The sequence below is a fragment of the Maniola jurtina genome, chromosome 20 (genome assembly GCF_905333055.1).
Source record: "Maniola jurtina chromosome 20, ilManJurt1.1, whole genome shotgun sequence".
Taxonomy (NCBI): Eukaryota; Metazoa; Arthropoda; class Insecta; order Lepidoptera; family Nymphalidae; genus Maniola; species Maniola jurtina.
Window position 1 is genome coordinate 8,035,308 of NC_060048.1, and position 19,775 is coordinate 8,055,082.

At 36.1% G+C, this 19,775-nt stretch overlaps 3 protein-coding genes across 6 annotated transcripts in view; 1 reads left to right on the forward strand and 2 right to left on the reverse strand.

Annotated features, from left to right (window-relative positions):
- Positions 1 to 19,775, forward strand: part of LOC123875985 (semaphorin-1A) — a 438,478-nt gene that overhangs the window by 217,770 nt on the left and 200,933 nt on the right. The window lies entirely within an intron of this gene.
- LOC123875987 (cilia- and flagella-associated protein 20-like) lies at positions 13,782 to 14,909 on the reverse strand. Its single transcript, XM_045922128.1, has one exon. It carries the CDS (start codon positions 14,844 to 14,846, stop codon positions 13,914 to 13,916), a length of 933 nt encoding a protein of 310 aa, XP_045778084.1. The 5' UTR covers positions 14,847 to 14,909; the 3' UTR covers positions 13,782 to 13,913.
- LOC123875986 (cilia- and flagella-associated protein 20-like) lies at positions 15,563 to 16,786 on the reverse strand. The gene has a single exon (XM_045922127.1). It carries the CDS (start codon positions 16,727 to 16,729, stop codon positions 15,617 to 15,619), a length of 1,113 nt encoding a protein of 370 aa, XP_045778083.1. The 5' UTR covers positions 16,730 to 16,786; the 3' UTR covers positions 15,563 to 15,616.

Below are 19,775 nucleotides of genomic sequence, written 5' to 3' on the forward strand. Positions count from 1 at the left end.
GAGACCTGTGCTCTGTAGTGGACCGGTAATGGGTTGATCATGATGATGATGATGAAACTGTTTATAAATACAATGTATCTATATGTTGCACGGAACCCTATTTTGTCGTGAGATCCGTGGAAACACGCCGAGTCAGTAAACAAAAACATGGAACGGTAAACGAAACAAAATCACGGTTAAGGGTTACTTTGGAGTAAATTTGTTGTGCGTTGATTCAGTTAAATGTTGCGAACTTTTAATTGGTTTAATAATTCGCCTTTCCTGATCTCGATGTAAGTATAAAGTGTTAACTTTTTCAATTACCGTCAACTTGACTTTTCAAAACATGAATAAGATTGACTGCTGTACAATTAAGAATAATATTTTGTGTTCCTCAACAAAACATGAAAGGGCTTTACCTGTATATTCTAAAACAGATTTTTATTTACTTTTATGCATAATAGTTTTTGATTTAACGTGCAAAATGTCGAAAAAAATACCCGTTTACGGAACCCTCTCTGCGCGAGTCCGACTCGCACTTGGCCGGTTTTTTTTTTCGAAAAACCTATTGCGGGAACATGTAACATAGCACATTTGGCAGTTTAACTCCTTATTATTAATTTGTTTGTTGAAATATGCATGGTATTAATCAATAAAGATAATAATGTTACCTTAGTTATAATACAGTTAGTAATATAAGCGGCGATTCAGGTCAGTGTTGCTCTCTCAACGTGAATTAAACCCCAATTAGTTTGGGTCGGCGCTCCCGTGATTTATGCCTGTTTTTACGAGAACAACTAGTCCAGTGCTATCTACCCGCTACCAGACCTATTATAATGTAGTTACTATTAGCACAGTTCTATTAGTTCTTCGTGAGACTTCATCCGAATTTTATTCGCATGAACGTTTTCAACTACTAGTTGAAAACGTTCATGAAATTAGTTAACATGAAGTTAGTTCGATAACAATAACAACTTATTCTGCTCTTCGTTCTCAAAATTATATCTACGACTGAAAATGCTTACACACTCCTCTTCCTATTATGGTAAACTAGAGGGTGCCCGCGACTTCGTCCGCGTGGATGTAGGTTTTAAGATCCCGTGGGAACTGTTTGGTTTTCCGGGATAAAAAGCTGTCTATGTACCTAAATAACATAGACGCAAGCTACCGCGGTACCAAATTTCATTCAAATTGGTTGAGCGGATGGGTCTTTAGGAACCCCGTGGGAACCCTTTGATTTTCCAGGATAAAAAGTAGCCTATGTCCGTCCCCGGGATATAAGCAAACTCAGTACTAATTTTTTTCATAATCGGTTAAACTGTTGGGCCAAGGAAAGGTAGCAGACAGACAGACACACTTTCCCATTTATAATATTAATGTGGATCTTTTTTGGTATGGTAAAAATTTTCTGTTACCGTTATACTGCTATGGAACTGTCTTCCCTTTGATATCAAACAGTGTAAAACACTGTCTATTTTCAAAACGAAATTGAAACTATTTTATCTATCCTCAATTTGATGTTTCTATTTATTTTTACTTTTTATCCCTCTTATCTGCCGTCTATTCGTCTCTTATTTACTTTTGTATATTTATTGTTATATATATATATATATATATATATATATATATATATATATATATATATATATATATAACAATAAATATATATTATATAAATATATATACATAGTATATATATTTATATAATATATATAAATATAAATTATTATATAAATGTATATATACATTTATACTATGTGTACTTTATTTATCTACCGCTTCCGCTTTCTTTAATTTTTATTATAATATTCTCTACCCTAAAGTAGTCCGGAAAAGATAGCTATTTTTAGCGACAAGGCCGCCTACTGTACAAACATCTATTTTCTTATATATTTCTTTTTCATTATGTAAACATTTTGGTGTACAATAAAGAATATTTTACTTTTTATTTTACTAAATTATTCATAGCATGCTTGAGAGTTCTCCTACATAACGTTTTCAAATAAACAATAGGTATAACGCCCCGCGTACATCATTTACAGCGTTGCCGTTTGCACGAGCGTTATGCTTTTAGTTAATTCCAAGCAAACGAGTGAGCAAACAATATCAGCGGCTGACAGTTTAATTTCGCGAATGAATCGCTCTGTTTGAGCCGCGCCGTCGTCGACTCGATCGGTCAGTGCGGGTTAATGGACCGGTGACGTTTAACCAAATTATACGCGGGGCTTAATGCCGGGCTTTTTGTTAGGGATTTTGTATGCGGAATGTTGCCTTTTTAGCTATTTTCTAACTAAATACATATCGTCATCATCAGCAACGCATCGCTGGCTCACTACTGAGCACGGGTCTCTTCTCAAAATGAGAAGGGTTTGGCTAGTCTACAACGCTCGCCAAGTGCGGATTGGCAGACTTCACACATTTTTGAGAACGTTATGGATATTTTCTTTCACCGTTAAAGCAAGTGATACTTAATTGCTTAAAACGCACATAACTTCGAAAAGATGGAAGTGCCTTAACCCCCCTTGAAAGAAAACTTGGACCCCTCCACTCCCCCTGCCATTGCCATCTCGACCTGTCGCGTACTATACCTACTTCCATACATAGTATTGCCAAAGTTCACCCTAGTTATGAATTGAAATAATCAAAGATATATTATATTATTGATAGCTCGACGAAATATTTTGTAAATATAATCCCACCAAAAACATTTCATGTAAAATGTTGCCAAGACTCACAAGTTCATAATGCTTTCACTGTTAAAAAGTGATGAGATCTCTAGTAGAGCCAAGCCCCTAGCTGAGCTTAGAATTGCGCTGCCCATGGGACCTATCCCAAGTCCAAAGTATATAGCTCTTAAATGCTCTTGAGTATATCACATTTATAACAATAAAGAACAAATAACTCTACTTACAAGCTCTGATTTTACAAACCCTAAATCTTGGTTAAAAAAGGACGGCTTGGCCGTTTAATGTTCGTGGTACTTTTATCTGATATGACATTTAAGCCCGGAATAGCTTGTGCGACAATCATGAAGTATAATAAAAATTAGTAATTGTCGAACAAACTATTCCTTATGACCTTAATATAATATGTTATGCCATGTAATGCTTTCACGAACATTAAACGGCCAAGCCGTACTTTTTTAATCAAGATTTAGGGTTTGTAAAATCAGAGCTTGTAAGTAGAGTTATTTGTTCTTTATTGTTATAAATGTGATATACTCAAGAGCATTTAAGAGCTATATACTTTGGACTTGGGATAGGTCCCATGGGCAGCGCAATTCTAAGCTCAGCTAGGGGCTTGGCTCTACTAGAGATCTCATCACTTTTTAACAGTGAAAGCATTATGAACTTGTGAGTCTTGGCAACATTTTACATGAAATGTTTTTGGTGGGATTTCATTTCTTTTTGGCAGGTGCCCTAGATTTTTTTTTTGGATCTATTTTTTGTAGGTACCTACATCATTTTCATGGCCCGCTCTCTATCGTTACCTCTTTTTTTAAAAGCTTTTATTCTTGCAATGTATGTAACTATGTTTGTTTGGGTGGAATCTTGCAACTCAATTTTAAAGCAGATATATCAAATTTCAGTCTTTTAGGACTTCAGGAAACACATTTTTTAAATGTACAGACTGGGAAAAGTTTATTTTCCTGTTGTTTTAATGAAATCCCTAGCCTACATACCAAATTTCAGTCTTCTAGGACTTAGGGAAGTATTTTAGAACTTTTGACTAGAGGGGTTTTGAATGGCAATAAATCTGAAACCATAACAGGTAGACAATTGATACTTGGCACGTTTGATAAGTCTGTCAAGGACATATTATCCTGAAAATATCAGCATTCTAGCGATAGACTTTACAAATAATTTGCTTCCCCCATACGTGGGAGTGGAGGGGGAAATTTTTAAATTTCTTAATTTTCCTGTAGTTTGTATGCAATTTCTAGTGTACACACCAAATTTCAGTCTTCTAGGACTTCGGGAAGTACCCTAGAATTACAGACTAGAAGTTTTGACTGTCAATAAATCTGAAACTATAAAAGCTAGACAATTGATACTCAATGCGTTTAATAAATCTGCCCAGGACATCTTATCCTGAAAATATCAGCTTTCTAGCGACAGATTTTACAGATTTGCTTCACCCGTAAGAGGCGTAGAGGGGGGGCATTTCCAATTTCTTAATTTTCCTGTAGTTTGTAGTCAATTTCTAGTCTACATACCAAATTTCAGTCTTCTAGGACTTCGGGAAGTACCTTAGAGGTTTTGAGTAGAGGTTTTGATGATCATCAGTGAGGGACGAAATCTGCGTATTTTAGGTATCAATAAATCTGTAACCATAAAAGCTAGATATTTGATATTTAGTATATTTAGTAAATTTGCTGAGGACACCTTATACTGAAAATTTCAGCTTTCTAGCGTCATCCAGACCGAAGTTATGACGGGTCGAAAATACGGCGAAACACTTCGAGAAAAAGGTACGTAGCGCCCCGGCCGCCGTTTGGCTCGTCTTGGCGGGGGCACTGCCGTGCCCCCTGATAAACAATTTGTGTCACATTCACAAGATAATACATTAAAATAGTTGTTCACTGTTTGTCTGAAGAAAACAGCAAACAACAGTAAACAACACAATTTAACGAACCGTTTCAGCTATATGAAACATGTCGAGGCTTATTATACTCCGTAGCGCTCACTCTATTATACTCTTGCAGCCTGACAAAACACACTCTTCTGTCTTGTTGCATTTCTATAAGAGCCTTTACACACTGACTTGTATTTCTGATGCGACGTTAGATGGCAGACACGTTTTTTTACTTAATCTGTTATTTTAAAGTTGACTTAAGTGCCAGCCCCGTTGTTGCAATCTAAATTAAAATAAACTATAGTTAAATCAAAAACTATAACAATTTGAGAGAGTCACTAACAAATTAGTAAATTGACATTGCCAAAATGCTCAATGCTATGCTTAAAATTCACAGGCAAATTTGTTGAAACGTTGGTCTAGACTAATTATTCTACGGGTTGTGAATATATCTAATGATAAATGATACTGATTTGCTTTCACTTTAAATCGTAGAGACCTATATTGCTAACTATTTAGCTATTCCTAGTCCTGGCTGTCTATTAACTCTGCAGCCAAAACAATTTGATATCTAGAGTACGAGTGAATTTAGAAAATTATATTATTGATAGATCAAAAACTAAGTTATAACAATTGATTCTTCTCTTCTTAGTCCTCTACCTATATTACCTTAAATTTCTCTACGTAAAGTTAAAACAAAAGTTTTTGAACGCACGTTTTTGACTGCGGTTGTATATTCAATGTGTGAAGATCTTTAGATATATCTGCAGTTTTTATACCTTCAATTAGGTAATAGCTTCTGTTTGTAATAGTCTTATTTGTTGCGACTGTGACATTAAACGTTAGCGGAATATAATGGCGAAGCGCCATGTGTTAACAAAGAAAACTATATTTCTTAGATATTTGATAAACTACAGCAGTGAATTGGTTAGAACTTGTTTACTGTCTGTCAAGTTAATATTTAGCAGATATTGCTGTTATTACTTGTGGCGATGATATTATACACAGCGCGTGTTTGTAAATCATATGACATGACAATTAATGAGGTATGTATAGTGCGTTTCATCGAATAGTACCTATATGGCGTTATGTTGGCTCCCTTGTCTGTTGGGTGGTCATTAGCACCATATTGGCATGAGAAGACGCAGATTTTGTTTATTTTCATTTGGTTTTCATTTCATTCAAATCAAATGAAAATAAACAAAATCTGCGTCTTCTTATGCAAATTTGGTGCCAATGACTTGGACAGACAGGGGAGCCAACATAACGCCATAGGTACTATTCGATGAAACGCACTATAGTACTTCAACTAGTGCCATAGATTCTTTCGTTTATCTCTGCTACTTGAGAAAAGTTCAAACCACGGATAAGGGACGGTCCTTCAAGTTCACATAAGTTTTTTACGAGTTCATTTCCGCGATCAGCTGTTTGTATGATTTCTATATTGAAGTTTGAAACAAATTCTTTAAGTCTTAATAATCTTCTACGGGCATCACACTATAAGGTTCATAATTTTTTGGTACATCTATAACATCATAACTGGCAGAAACAAGATAGCGCCAAATGAACACCTTTCAGATAATTATATGTAAATGTACTTGAAAGATAGAGCAGGGGCTTGGACTTGGGAGACCTTTAGTCCGTAGCTCATGGGACTCCATTCCTTGTCGAGTCGGGCATACTTAAGGGGCCACCTCCTAAAATTCAAAAACTAGGCAAGTGCGAGTCGGACTCTCATTTGAAGGGTTCCATGCCATCGTATAAGAAATAGCACTTTTTATTTTATTTTAAATATTAAAATAAAATTAAAATATTTCTTGTTATAACGGCTATAGAAATATATACTGTGTAAAAATTACGGTTCGTGGAATACAGCCCGCTGACAAACAAACATACACACAGACGGATGGACAGCCGGAGGCTTAGTAGTACTTAGGGTTCCGTTGGCAACTGTCGGGGATGGACTACGGAACTCTAAAAACTAGATAGGCATTATTTTTAATGCAGCTCTCCCAGACAGCACGATGTAAGGTATTTACCTAATCCCATACAAAATGTGTTATAATTGGGTCACAGTATACGTCTCTATATAAAATGTATGTGGTTTATAAATTATTCAAACTGTTAGGGTACATTTTAAATGAATTAATAACGTATTCCATCATTTTGTCAAGAGTTAGAACTAACCGCGCGGAGTGGAAGCCCAAAAGTAAGATTATTTTGCTGGGAAATTACCGTAGCCTAAGCAGTAAGCACAATCAGTGTGACAAGCTTTCCCAATGCTTTATCGATGCCAGCTCATGAGAAGAGTTGCCGGTATTACTAATGTTTTTGTATGTTTTATGAGTTGGATAGGTAAATAAGAGTCTAAATTTGTTCGAACAGGTTTTTCTTTGGGATCCTGTAAGTAGGGAGGTCCAATAAAGACTGAAATCTTGTAGGTTAGTACTTCTGCCTTAGATATGTTTGGTGAAATCGGCTACCATCAACTTTACCTTCTTAAAATTTACATTCTAAGTATTACCACTCTAAAAACAGAGCGAACTATTAAAAACTAGCTGATGCCCGCGACTTCGTTCGCGTGGATGTAGGTTTTTAAAAATTCCGGGGGAACTCTTTGATTTTCCGGGATAAAAAGTAGCCTATGTGCTAATCCAGGGTATAATCTGTCTCCATTCTAAATTTCAGCCCAATCCGTCCAGTAGTTTTTGCGTGAAGGAGTAACAAACATACACACAAACTTTCGCCTTTATAATATTAGTGTGAAGTGTGATTAGTGTGATAGTGTGATGAAGGACAAGCAAACAAATCACACAGTCACACTTTCACATTATAGTATTTGTAGTGATAAGATCATAATAGAACTTCCGAAATGTGCTGTTTAGTTTGCATTTAAAGTTTTCCCCAAACATAAACAATGTATTATCTTCACGGTACATAACGCGGGTCATTTTTACGTGCCCTGCGCCGCCGTATATTACGAAGCGTCGCGTCGCTGTAGGGCACTGATAGTGTACGTTTCACTATCCACTGCACACCACACTTTATAGCCTTTCAGCTTTTCTTAAGTTAATTTGGAGATTACAGAATATAACAAGCATAAACTAAGATGAAACGAGTATGTTGGGAGTCTTGAGGGCATCGATGTATAGGACGTGTGGCTTAGTTGTGACAACCCATATGAAATCAGTCGATTGCGATTGTTGGGCAAGCTAACCCAAAAGCGATGTCGGATGAATGACTGACTTTTCCCCGGTTATAATAACTATCATCACTGAAAATGAACCTAACCTGTAAGAACATAAGAGTCATTTGTTCGAGTTGACTTATATGACTTATATGGGAATCCAGCGCATTATTATTCCAAGAAAACACCTACTATTATGAGAATAATGAAAAAGGGGTTATGACCCTCAGCAATTATACGAATGTCATGAATACGATGCACAGAGAGACTACTACGCTGTAGTAGCTTGCGATTAGTGATGAAATATTTTACATGAAACACGTCTTGTAGTAGGGTACAGTCATTGCTTAAAATGGGAGTTATCTGGAAAGTTTTCCGCGAGTTTTGAAAATTAGTAATTTGATAGATTTCGACGTGCTCTTTTCGAATTTTCACACAAGAGAAAGGACAGGCTACGTTCCCACGGGATTTTTCAGAAACCTAAATCCACGTGGACGAAGTTGCGGACATCATCTATCACACTTCACACTAATATTATAAAGGAGAAAGTTTGTATGTGTGTGTGTGTGTGTGTATGTTTGTTACTCCTTCACGCAAAAACTACTGGACGGATTGGGCTGAAATTTAGAGTGGAGATAGATTATTCCCTGGATTAGCACATAGGCTACTTTTTATCCCGGAAAATCAAAGAGTTCCCACGGGAATTTTAAAAAACCTACATCCACACGAACAAAGTCGCGGGTATCAGCTAGTTTGGTATAAATATATACCAAATATGATGATGCCCGCATACATAATATACTACTTTTCATACCGAAAAATCAATGAGTTCCTAGAAGATTTGTAAAACTTAAATTCACACGGACAAAATCGTGGCTGTCATCTAGTAATTGATATTGTGAACGCACGTATTGCGATGTGTTAGGGTACACCAGTTTTATATTTTCAGTTGATGAAAAGTGAAAATGTTTTTTCGTCGCGTTCACAAGTTACGAAGGAGCGTCACGACATTATGACTAATGACTGAGTTTCATGCTTATTACAGAAATATAAAGCTTATTTATTCGTGGCGTAAATAAAAAGGTTAAATGATATAGATGTTGCATGCGTAAAATGAATTTATAAAACATGCTTATATGGTTATGCATGGAATTGAACTGAATTGAATTTCGGGGTATTTGCTTGGTTTGATGTTTTAAGCGGTTTCCCCACGCTACTAACAATTATCAGATGAATAAATTCTATCCACCTATGGTGCAGATTGCTGTAAACAATAAGGCCGCCTTTGCATACAATTGTTTTTAGTTTCCTTGTGTTTTTTGTTTTGTGTGCAATTAAGTTTTCTATCTATCTATGCGAGTTTTCCAGTATAGAAAATACTCCACTCATACTAACTATTCATGGCTCATCCGTATAACCGATTTTGACGCAATTATGTACAGAGATAGCTTGCTTCCTGGAAAACGGCATAAGTGACTTATGCCGTTTTATCCCGGAAAATCAAAAAGTGTACACGGGATTTTTAAATTAATGCGTAAGGGTTATAAGCAGGTTGGAAATTCGTCACATTTTTAATTTACATATTTTTCTCTGATATTATACTGTCAGCTGCTGACGGTAGATTATTTACTAGGCCAAGCACGTCCCTTTGGACCGTACTTCGGATGGATAATGTCGCCTTTGTCGTTTATACAACTTCAAAAATTAGGCACCTGGACTTGACTTGTGCGGAGTATTTCTCGTCGAAAATCATTTTATGTCCGTTTGTGGGCGAGTAATAACAAAAAAAATATAGTTTTATGATATGATCAAAATTCCTCAGCGATTGAAGACCAAAGTCTTTGAACAGTCAGTGCCAATGATGACATATGGATCCGAGACATACTCTGAGCTTATATTAATGAGGCTTTTAGCTAACAGCTAAAAGCTGCTTTTAGTTAGCAGCTTGATGTTTCTCTACGTGATCAAATCAGAAATGAGGAGCTCCAAAGGAAAACCAGAGTAACTGACATATAGCTTAACGGGTTATAAGCTGAAGTGACAATGAGTAGGACACATAGTTGAAAAAGACGATAGACTTTGGAGTTACAAAGTGCTAGAATAGCAACCTCGTGAGAAAGCGCAGCATTGAAGACTCCCCACTTGGTGGACAGGCGTCATCATAGTGTTTCAGGGAGCTGTTGGATTCAGGCGGCGCAAAACCGTGGCGTTTAGATGTCCCTACAAGATACCTATGTCCAACTGTGGACCACGTCTATAGGTTGACAATAATGATGATGAAGCTGAGTCCCTATGAAAAAGGACCCCGGATGGCTTCGAAACTTTACATCGGACTTACTCGTATATCGACTTAATACGTTACTATAGCCGTAACAACCTACCTATACTTATTATGGAAATGACTCACGGTAGTTTAAACGATAAAATCACACTAATATTATAAAGGCGAAAGTTTGTATGTGTGTGTGTGTGTGTGTGTGTGTGTGTATGTTTGTTACTCCTTCACGCAAAAACTACTGGACGGATTTGGCTGAAATTTGAAATGGAGATAGATAATATCCTGGATTAGCACGTAGGCTACTTTTTATCTCGGAAAATCAAAGAGTTCCCACGGGATTTCGAACCTAAATCCACGCGGGAGAAGTCGCGAGCATCGGCTGGTGATGAATATCCTTAAGCAATCGTTAAAGAAACTACTAGACGATCATCATCATCATCAATCCATCGCCGGCACAGATCTCCTTTCAGAATGAAGCAAGCACAACCGTAATAGAGAAACTTAAAGCTCTTCATAAATACTGGGAAAGTCTTGATAAATATCAGGAAAATAGTTCTGGCAAAGATGAAAGTAATAGCGTAATTTATTTGTAATCAATTTTGTTGCCACTTAATAATGTAGTAAATTAAAGATTTAATATCACGAGGAGCCAGAACAGCGAACTGAAACGCTACTGTAGTTCGTTAAGTGGTTTGGTCCAAGTTAAAACATTGTAGCGTTTAAACTTGACTTAAAAAATAATAATATTTTGATCGAAGTAAACATATTATCGATAGTATTTTGGCAAGGGTCGTTTAATTTGTGTTCATTAACCTAATGATTACGGTTTAGCACATTAAAAATTTACACTACATGGCAAATTTTTCATGCAGTAATTGAAATTCGAAGTCAACAAAAATACGCTGACGTCATTTGCACGCAAACCAGAGCCTGCAGTTTATGTCATCTTATAAATCCGTACTTTTACTTTTATACTTGTTTACTATATTTTGATTTGACCACATAACAGTCAATAATAAACAAAGATTAGGTATTGAATTATTATCAACCACATTTTTTCCATGACCTTCTTCATTTTTATCAAAAAAAATATATTGGCTTTAGCCAGAAATTGTTGTCGTACGTGCTTCCGGTAAACGAACGTCTAGACTCTAGACATTACAAGCACAATCGTTGAAAGATTTATAGCCAATTCATTTCAGTACTATTTATTGCTTCAAGTCTATTTTTGTAATAAGATCTTATTGGTACTTACCGCTACTCGCCTATTACTTAATTCCCTCCGAAAATGTAACACTGCTATGTGATTTATGGCTCGCTACGCCACAGTAACTTATTACCAGCGTTTATGCTGAGGGAATACGTTAAAAGATATATGCGGTTTGGATACATCATAATAATGTTGCAAACTAAAATGCACATTTAAAGTTGCTTAGAATATCAAGTCCGTGTTTTGGTTTAAATTTTGCAAATGTTAGGAAAATTGTATTTTACTTAATAATGTTGAACTATGGAATTGTAGCATATTTGGATTAAAACTACAGTTCGCGCAAGGAATTCTACTACATGTTCCAAAACCTGAACGGAACCGTACCCAAAGGGTGTCAACGGGTCCTTATTATTAAGCTTCTGCTGCTTTACGTCTGTCTGTTTGTCAGTCATCTACAGTTCATCTCATAAACCATAATAGGTAGAGAGTTGAAATTTTTATGGAGTGTGTATTTCTATTGCTGCTATAACAACAAATACTTAAAAAGAAAATTCAAAATGGCCGCCATAAAAATTAAAAAATTAAGCGTTATTTCTTGTACGATGTGATGAGATACTTCGTGTGTGAGTCCGACACGCACTTGACCGATTTTTTTTTGCTTACTTATGTGTTAAAGATAACATAATATTATGCGAAGTCTGAAGTTTCGAGAGCCAGCCGTTTGAACTCGATATGTAATTACGTCAGTTTCTCATGTTATATAATAGATTGTACTATTTACTACAGACCGTTAGATCTTAAGTTCAGTTGAAAGTTTGACAGTTTACCAAATTTTAATGTAGGTACCATTCGAGGCGATTTTTAACCCCCGACCAAAAAAGAGGGGTGTTATAAGTTTGACGTGTGTATCTGTGTATCTGTGGCATCGTAGCGCCTAAACGAATGAACCGATATTAATTTAGTTTTTTTTGTTTGCAAGGTGGCTTGATCGAGAGTGTTCTTAGCTATAATCCAAAAAAATCGGTTCAGCCGTTTAAGAGTTATCAGCTCTTTTCTAGTTTTCTTGTAGAAAAGAAGGTTAGATAACCGTTAGGTTCTTAATATTAAGTCAATTGACAAATGTCAAGCTGTCAAGATGGACGTTGCCTAGATATACATTATTATTTATTTGAAAATGATGTTTTGGAAAATGTTTGGAAAACTCCAAGTTTTTGAAAGTTATCAGCTCTTTTCTAGTTACTGTAACCTTCACTGGTCGGGGGTGTTGAAAATTTTTAATTTACACTTGTGTTACAATAAGGTGAACAGACTGACTTTTAGCGTCTGTTTGTAATGTTTCGTTCGAGCTCTTGGCTCAAATGTGCTCCATTCTTACTCAAAACGGCAGACTTGCACTGACTTGTAATCTAACACTCAAAGGGAATACGCAAAAAAACCCGAGAGGCATGTGGAGCACACGGCGCTCAGCGCGAATGATACATTACAAAGTAACGTTATAAGTCAGTCTTCGGTTTCAGTTACAAAAACTCGATACATTAGACCAAAATGTTACAAGTCAATCAAAATAAAAAACCGCGATAGCTCAACGGTTGAAGAGCGGCCTGAATTCCGAAAGGTCGGTGGTTCAAACCCCACCCGTTGCACTATTGTCGTATTCACTCCCGGCAAAACCTTTACACGCTTAATTGGGGGGAAAGAAGAGTATTAGTCATGATAAGCATGGCTAGTATTCTTTTTTAAAAAAATCTCCAACTTAAGACCACCTGGAAGGTATAACCTACCTAATGCTTAATAAACAATCATTTCCAACTAAAAGTTATAGGTGGACAATAGACACAAACATATAAACAACATACAACAGGTAGAATTGATTACCTACTCTACTTATATTTTAAAGGTGATTCAATTGAGTGGAGTTAGTTAGTTTAGTATCAAAAAAATATTATAAGTTATGTTACATCATAATATATCACACAGTTGTACTCTATTACATTAGAAAGAAATTCATAAAAGATTCTCTTGTAAGAAAAGGCATCTCCAATTTCTAACATTAAAGGAAACTTGACCCATGCAGCCTTTTATCATAGTTCTATAGTTGTTAAAAACATTATTATTATTGAATGTAAGCTTTATATACGAGAAAGGTCCGAACGAGGCATTTTTGTTTACATATTTAAAGATATCCCGGATTACTTATTCAGTGTAATAAAAAGAGAATATTGGAGGAGCGGAGATTTTGGAATGAGCCCCTTGGTAGAAATTTCAATATATTTATTCAATTTTCTGAACAATTGACCCTGTCAAACTGAAGCGGGATGGCGCTTTCGTAAGCTCGAAAAATAATAATAATATTCTTTGCTGTACGGTCGGGACATTACAGTTATGGCTACAGTTTTATTGACTTCAAAACTTTTATTGCCAGTGTCTGTCGTTACGTTTCAGTTTTACTACGTATCAGTTTTGTAGTAAATAAGGTACAATACATTATAGTGCATGTTATTAATGACTATTTGTTTGTTTCAGGTAAGTGGGTGACTGGAAAGAAGCATACGTAGTCTCAACAATAATAAGAAGATTTATTATAAAATTATGATTTTTGTAAATTCAATATTAATAGTAAAATAGTATTAACTAACATACATAATGTAACCATAAAAACAAAAATAAAATAAAAATTGATGAATTTATTCCTCGCCTTCTTCCTTGATCTCGGTTTGACCTTCTGGCTCCTGTGGCTCTTCTTCAAGTTTTGGTTCTTCACCAACTCCTTCAACTTCTTCATCAGGTTCTGCACCTGGTTCTGAAGCAGCTTCCGGAGTGGGTTCAGCAGCTTCCGGTTCATCTTCTGGTTTTACGTCTCCAGCTTCAGTTGTTGTTGGTGTTACCGTGGCCGCACTAACTTTACTTTCCAGTTGTATAGGTGGTTTAGGTTCTGCAACTGGAGCTTCCACCTTTGGAACTTTTTCTTGTGGAGTTTTTTCTGCTGGTGGTCGTGCAGGTGCTTTGTCAGTTTTTGATGCTTCTTTCTTTTCAGACTTAACTTTCTTTTCCTTGCGTTCCAAAGGCAAGTACAACTTGTAATCCTGCGGCAATTCCTCCTCAGTATAGAGTCGTTCACTAAAATAAATCCTACGAAGCCGAGCATTTGCATGCACTTGAACTCGAAGTGTTTCTATAAATTGCGTACCGTATGCGCGTCTAGTAAAATCCGCCAAATTGAATTGTATTTGATTCCATCCACTTGATAATCCAATCGGCATGGTAGTGCAAAAGGGTTTGATTTTCGTTGTCGACTGAAAATTTGAAATCCTAAATCGCCTTCTCATATTTGTGTCATCCAAAATTGTTATTTCAAATGAGAAGTACCTTTTTAAATTTTTGACGATCATTACGAGAAATGGTAACCTTATTCCTAGTACTTGATTCCTCTTCGGGCATACTATGTAAGTGGTTGCCACGTTTGAGCTTACTATCTCGAGAACTATGGAGTTTACCTCATTATCAGTTAATCGTTTTATGTGCCCGTTTTGTACTTCCATGTCCCATATTGCTAAGGGATTTGACCCACAACTATAAAATATTGATAGTAATCCGCTTTGATAAGTATTTTTAAACATGGTTTTTATTTTGATTTAATAATTTTCGTTATTGTAATGTGGCAGTATCACAGCCATGAGCAACATGAATTGTTTTGACAGATTTTGATAGACACAATACCATAGATAACACATTTAAAAGTGAAAAGGACCATTGGACTTTGGACTATAATCATAGACTATAATATGATATGCAACCTTTTATGCAATGCACATCTAATGGACGTGCTTCATGGTTGTGGCAAACAGCAAGAGTGTGGGCGGGTGTTTGCATATTGAAACGATTGTTTTGCCTTGCCAACGCTTGTCGTTAGCTGATCCCGGGGATAGGTTTTTAAAAATCCCGTGGAAATTCATTGATTTTTCGGAATAAAAGGTAGCCTATGTGTTAATCCAGGGTATGATCTATCTCCATTCTAAATTTCAGCGAAATCCGTCCAGTGGTTAGCAACAAAGAAAGAGAACTTGAAAGAGTAACAAACTTCCATCCACACAAACTTTCGCGTTTATAATATTAAGTAGGATTATTAAGTTAAACTTACCATAACAAGTTTTATAAATAATTCATATTGCCATTAAATAAAAAAACAGCAAAATGCACATAAAAAATCTATATTAAAATTAATTTATTAGCAGTAAAGTTTTAAAACATTAGGTACAACATTTTTTATCGTAAACTAATATAGAAGATCAATATTCAAAGGATAAAAAAAAGAAAAATAATGTTGTATTAGAATTTTAAGCAATCAATTATTTTATCAATAGCAATAAGCATCTGCTATTTCAGGTGTTTAGGTTACAGGTACTTCTGTAGCACTGGACTCTGTAGGAACTGTTTCTACAGCATCTGATTCTGATGGAGCTACTTCAGTTTGTTCTGGGGGTATTTCTGCACCAGCTATTTCTGTTTCCACTCCAGTTATTTCTGTAGGAGTTATTTCCGCACCAGCTATTTCTGTTTCCACTCCAGCTGTTTCTGTAGGAATTATTTCTGCAGCATCTGTTTCTGCAATATCTTCTTTTACTTCTTGTCCTTCAATTTTTTCTTCAGCATCGATTGTAAATTCACGCTCTTCACCTTCTAGTCCTTCAGTCGTTTCTGAAATCTCTTTTGCTGTTTCTAAAATCTCTTTTACTGATTCTACTTCGGTTTTTGATTCTTTCTTATATACTTGAGATGGCTGTTTCTTCATAGAATGAACAGACATTTTAGAAGATTTCATCTCAACTTTTTCATCTAGCAGCATAGGTTCTTCAATCAATTTTTGAGATGTAGATGGTTGAATATTTTCTTTATATTGAGCTGTCGCTTGGATCGTTTTCTTATCTTTTGCTGCTTTAGATGATAGTGGAAAAAATAATTTATATTCATTTGGTAGTTCATCTTCTGGCAAAAGACGCTCCGTAAAGTATATTCGTCTAAGTCGAATGTTCGCATTAACTTTTAGTTTCTGAACTTCAACGTACTGCTTTTTGTAAGCACGTCGAGTGAATTCGGCCAAATTGAATTGGATTTGATTCCATCCATCCGACAGCCCGATGGGCATAACAGTACAAAGAGGCAATATTTGAGTGCTGCTTTGAAAATTGGACACACGAAATCGTCTTCGAGTACCGGTTTCATCAAGTATGGTGACTTCAAACGAAAAATATTTCTTCAGATTCTTCACGATCATAACTAGAAACGGCATAGTGATACCTAGTACTTTGTTGTCCTTCGGGCATGTGATATACGTTGTACTTACATTAGTTCCACCTATCTCTAAAACCATGGACTTTATATCTTGATCTAAAAACCTAGTAACATAGCCATCTTGGATGTGAACGTCCCATATAGCTAAAGGTTTTGAGCCCACACTAAAAAACACCGTGAGCATTCCACGTTGATAAGAATTTCTATACATTTTCCTAAATTATAATCTTAAAAGCCAGTTGTAGTTTTATTCTCTAATCAACTAGCTGACAAATATTTGTCAAATATTTTGAAAGTGCGCGAATTGGCCGACAAATCCATGACAAATCGTGAATGTTTATATTCTCTTTGGAGGTTTTACTTTGAAATCCAAGGTATTATTCATTAGGTACTTCAGTACAAGTTGTAAGTATATTATATACTAGATTCAGGCGGTGCAAAACCGTGGTGTGTGGACGTCCTTCAAGAGACCCATGTCCAACTGTGGACGATGATAATGATATAATATAATCAGGCAGTCTAAATTGATTGATCAAATGCAAGATAAAAATAGGTCTACTTATAAGAAGTGCTTGCCTATACTAAGTGTTTATATTCGCTTTGTTGATTTCACAGGCAATGCGAAATATTGAACCTATATTATTATTATAAAGTGACACCACCGACAGAGTACTTATTAAAATTGCACTTGACGTTATTGCCCAATCTCACTAGGACGATGATCTTCAGTTATGAAGGAACGACCAGAAAAAAAGATTTTAAAGCAAAGTTTTGGTAACTCATATATCTGCTGTTGTTACGCAGTGTCAAAGAAAGTCTTAACCCTACACAAGCAAAACCTCAAATAAAAGCGTGTCTGCTATGAGAGTAAATATTCCTTTATTCCGTGCAAGTTTCCATTGTCGGGGTGGTAATGGCGTCTCGTCAGGGCGTAGCCAAATATAACGAACTGGCGCCGGCGGAAATGAACGCTTACAACAAATCCCCTCTTTTATCATTTTATACCAGACTCCCATCTGCTGATTAACGGTATCTTTGCATCAATCATTATGGAATCAACGTAAAGATTTTTCAACAGGTATGATTTTTACAGACTATGATAACTTAGAAGCAAAGGTGAAAATCATGTAACTTGACTCTACGTAAGACTGTCATGTTATTTTTTTAAATCTTTCTCCTCGGTAAATAACATAACTCTTCATAAAAACACAATAGCGACATGATTTGCCGTGTCACGATGATTTATAATGTAACACTTCGGTACCAAATTAGCTCACACAAAACGTGACCTATAAATGTAATCCAATTTCAGACCTCACATAGGTCTACAGTTAGGCATAGTGGGTCGCAAAAAATAAACGAGACTGTCGGGCGACGTAAAAAGCACCCAAAGAATACGCAGAAATAAAACTTTTAAAAGAAAAGCTGGCTTTCTCTGTGATTTATCTTCCCATTTGTCATCCTCGACACTAGAAAAATATGTCACGCAAGCCCACAACGCTACACAGCCTGTAACAAAAATAACATTTCTGTCGTTTCTGAATCACGACTTTTCCTCCGCTCGCTCAAGAGAGACGAGCCAAAAAACGTTAGCACAAAGTATGAAATAGTGCCTTCCGTTTGAGACTATAAGGGTGCATTGGGGTTTGACGACATGTAGCTAATAAGACGATGCGACCGCCTCTTATGACTTTTTTTGCAGTTTTTATATCTTAGGGGAACGCCTCGTTTGTTATGACTTTATCGCAAAAGTTCCTTAAAATTAATGACGCAGAAAACAAATCAAATACCTAATAATTTTTTATGCTTCTTTGTCTTGTCCTGTGTTGTATTTTGTCGCGTTGCTTTACCAGTTTGTTCTGTTAAGATTATGGCTTCCCATCAATTAACCAGAGCAAGTAGCCTTGATGTAAGCCTCAAATAGATACTTATGTCATCCATCTCCACTACACGCATAGCATTTTTCAAGTAGCAAGTCGCATTTTTCCTACTATATATATTACTATATATTATGTAGATATTATGTATCTACAACAGTATAACCTTACTTACAAACTATCTGAATGAAGAGACAACTGAGCTAGTTGTCTGGCGTAGCACATTAAAAACAGGCAGTAAAATTTCACTAAATCCCGAATTTAAACTTATTTTAGTCACTTACTAATGTATCAACGTATTGGATCTTATCCCTCAGGAAAACTCTTAACACAGTCCTCACCATAGCTAACTGAGCGACTTTCAATTTTTGTCATCATCCACGTTTCAGCACCGTACGTACGTAAGGCTAAATAACTTTTAAATAATTTAGTTAATTATATTAGCGAAAGGTATCAATACTGTTTGGGGTTCGATTCCGCTTGAATTTTCAAACAAGTTTAGGAGCGGTAAATCGATTTTATCCCATTGTCCGTGAATCGGACCCGGATGGAGCAGAAATTAACTCGCTAAGCCGAAACCCACTCAAAACTTTCCTGTGTAGGCCCATCTAGCTATATCCTACTCAATTGTACAATATTCAAACGGCGTAGCAATAAAACTATGGAATTTTAGGGTAAATTACAAAGCTCTGGAACACAGTGATATTATTAATACGCTACTTTCCGTAGCTTACCACTTATTTATACGTACCTATAAAATAAGTCAAGCCTCTGTTGACTTAACTTAAAGAGTCATAAATAGGTTACATACCTATATGAAAAAAAAAATTCTATTTAAGAAATACAAAGAAAAAAAATTATAGGGAAGCAACAGAATTGTAGGAACAGTTAGCCGCTTAATATTTGCCTAATGGGGACATGTATTAGATATTAAAATTACACTTTCAAGGTCCAAGAGGGCTGGGCATTGATAAGTCAGTCAGTGAATGAATCAGGTCTTTTCTTTATACATATTACTAGGGGATGCCCGCGTCTTCGTCCGCGTGGATTTAGGTTTTTAAAGATCCTGTGGTAACTGTTTGATTTACCGGGATAGAATGCCTATGTCAATTACAGGGACGCAAGCTACCTCGGTACCAAATTTCATACATATCGGTTAAGCGAATGGATTTTGAGGAATCCCGCGGGAATTCTTTGATTTTCCGGGATAAAAAGTAGCCTATGTCCGTCCCCGGGATATGAGCTAAGCCTGTACCAAATTTCGTCAGAGTCGGTTTAACTGTTGGGCCGTGAAAAGGTAGCAGATAGACAGGCAGACAGACAGACACACTTTCGCATTTATAATATTAAGTATGGATGTAGATTGTTCAACTAGAAGTG

Bases quoted from the DNA above. Each gene is read 5' to 3' on its own strand.
- LOC123875986 (XM_045922127.1), bottom strand. From the start codon at position 16,729: ATGTATAGAAATTCTTATCAACGTGGAATGCTCACGGTGTTTTTTAGT.
- LOC123875987 (XM_045922128.1), bottom strand. From the start codon at position 14,846: ATGTTTAAAAATACTTATCAAAGCGGATTACTATCAATATTTTATAGT.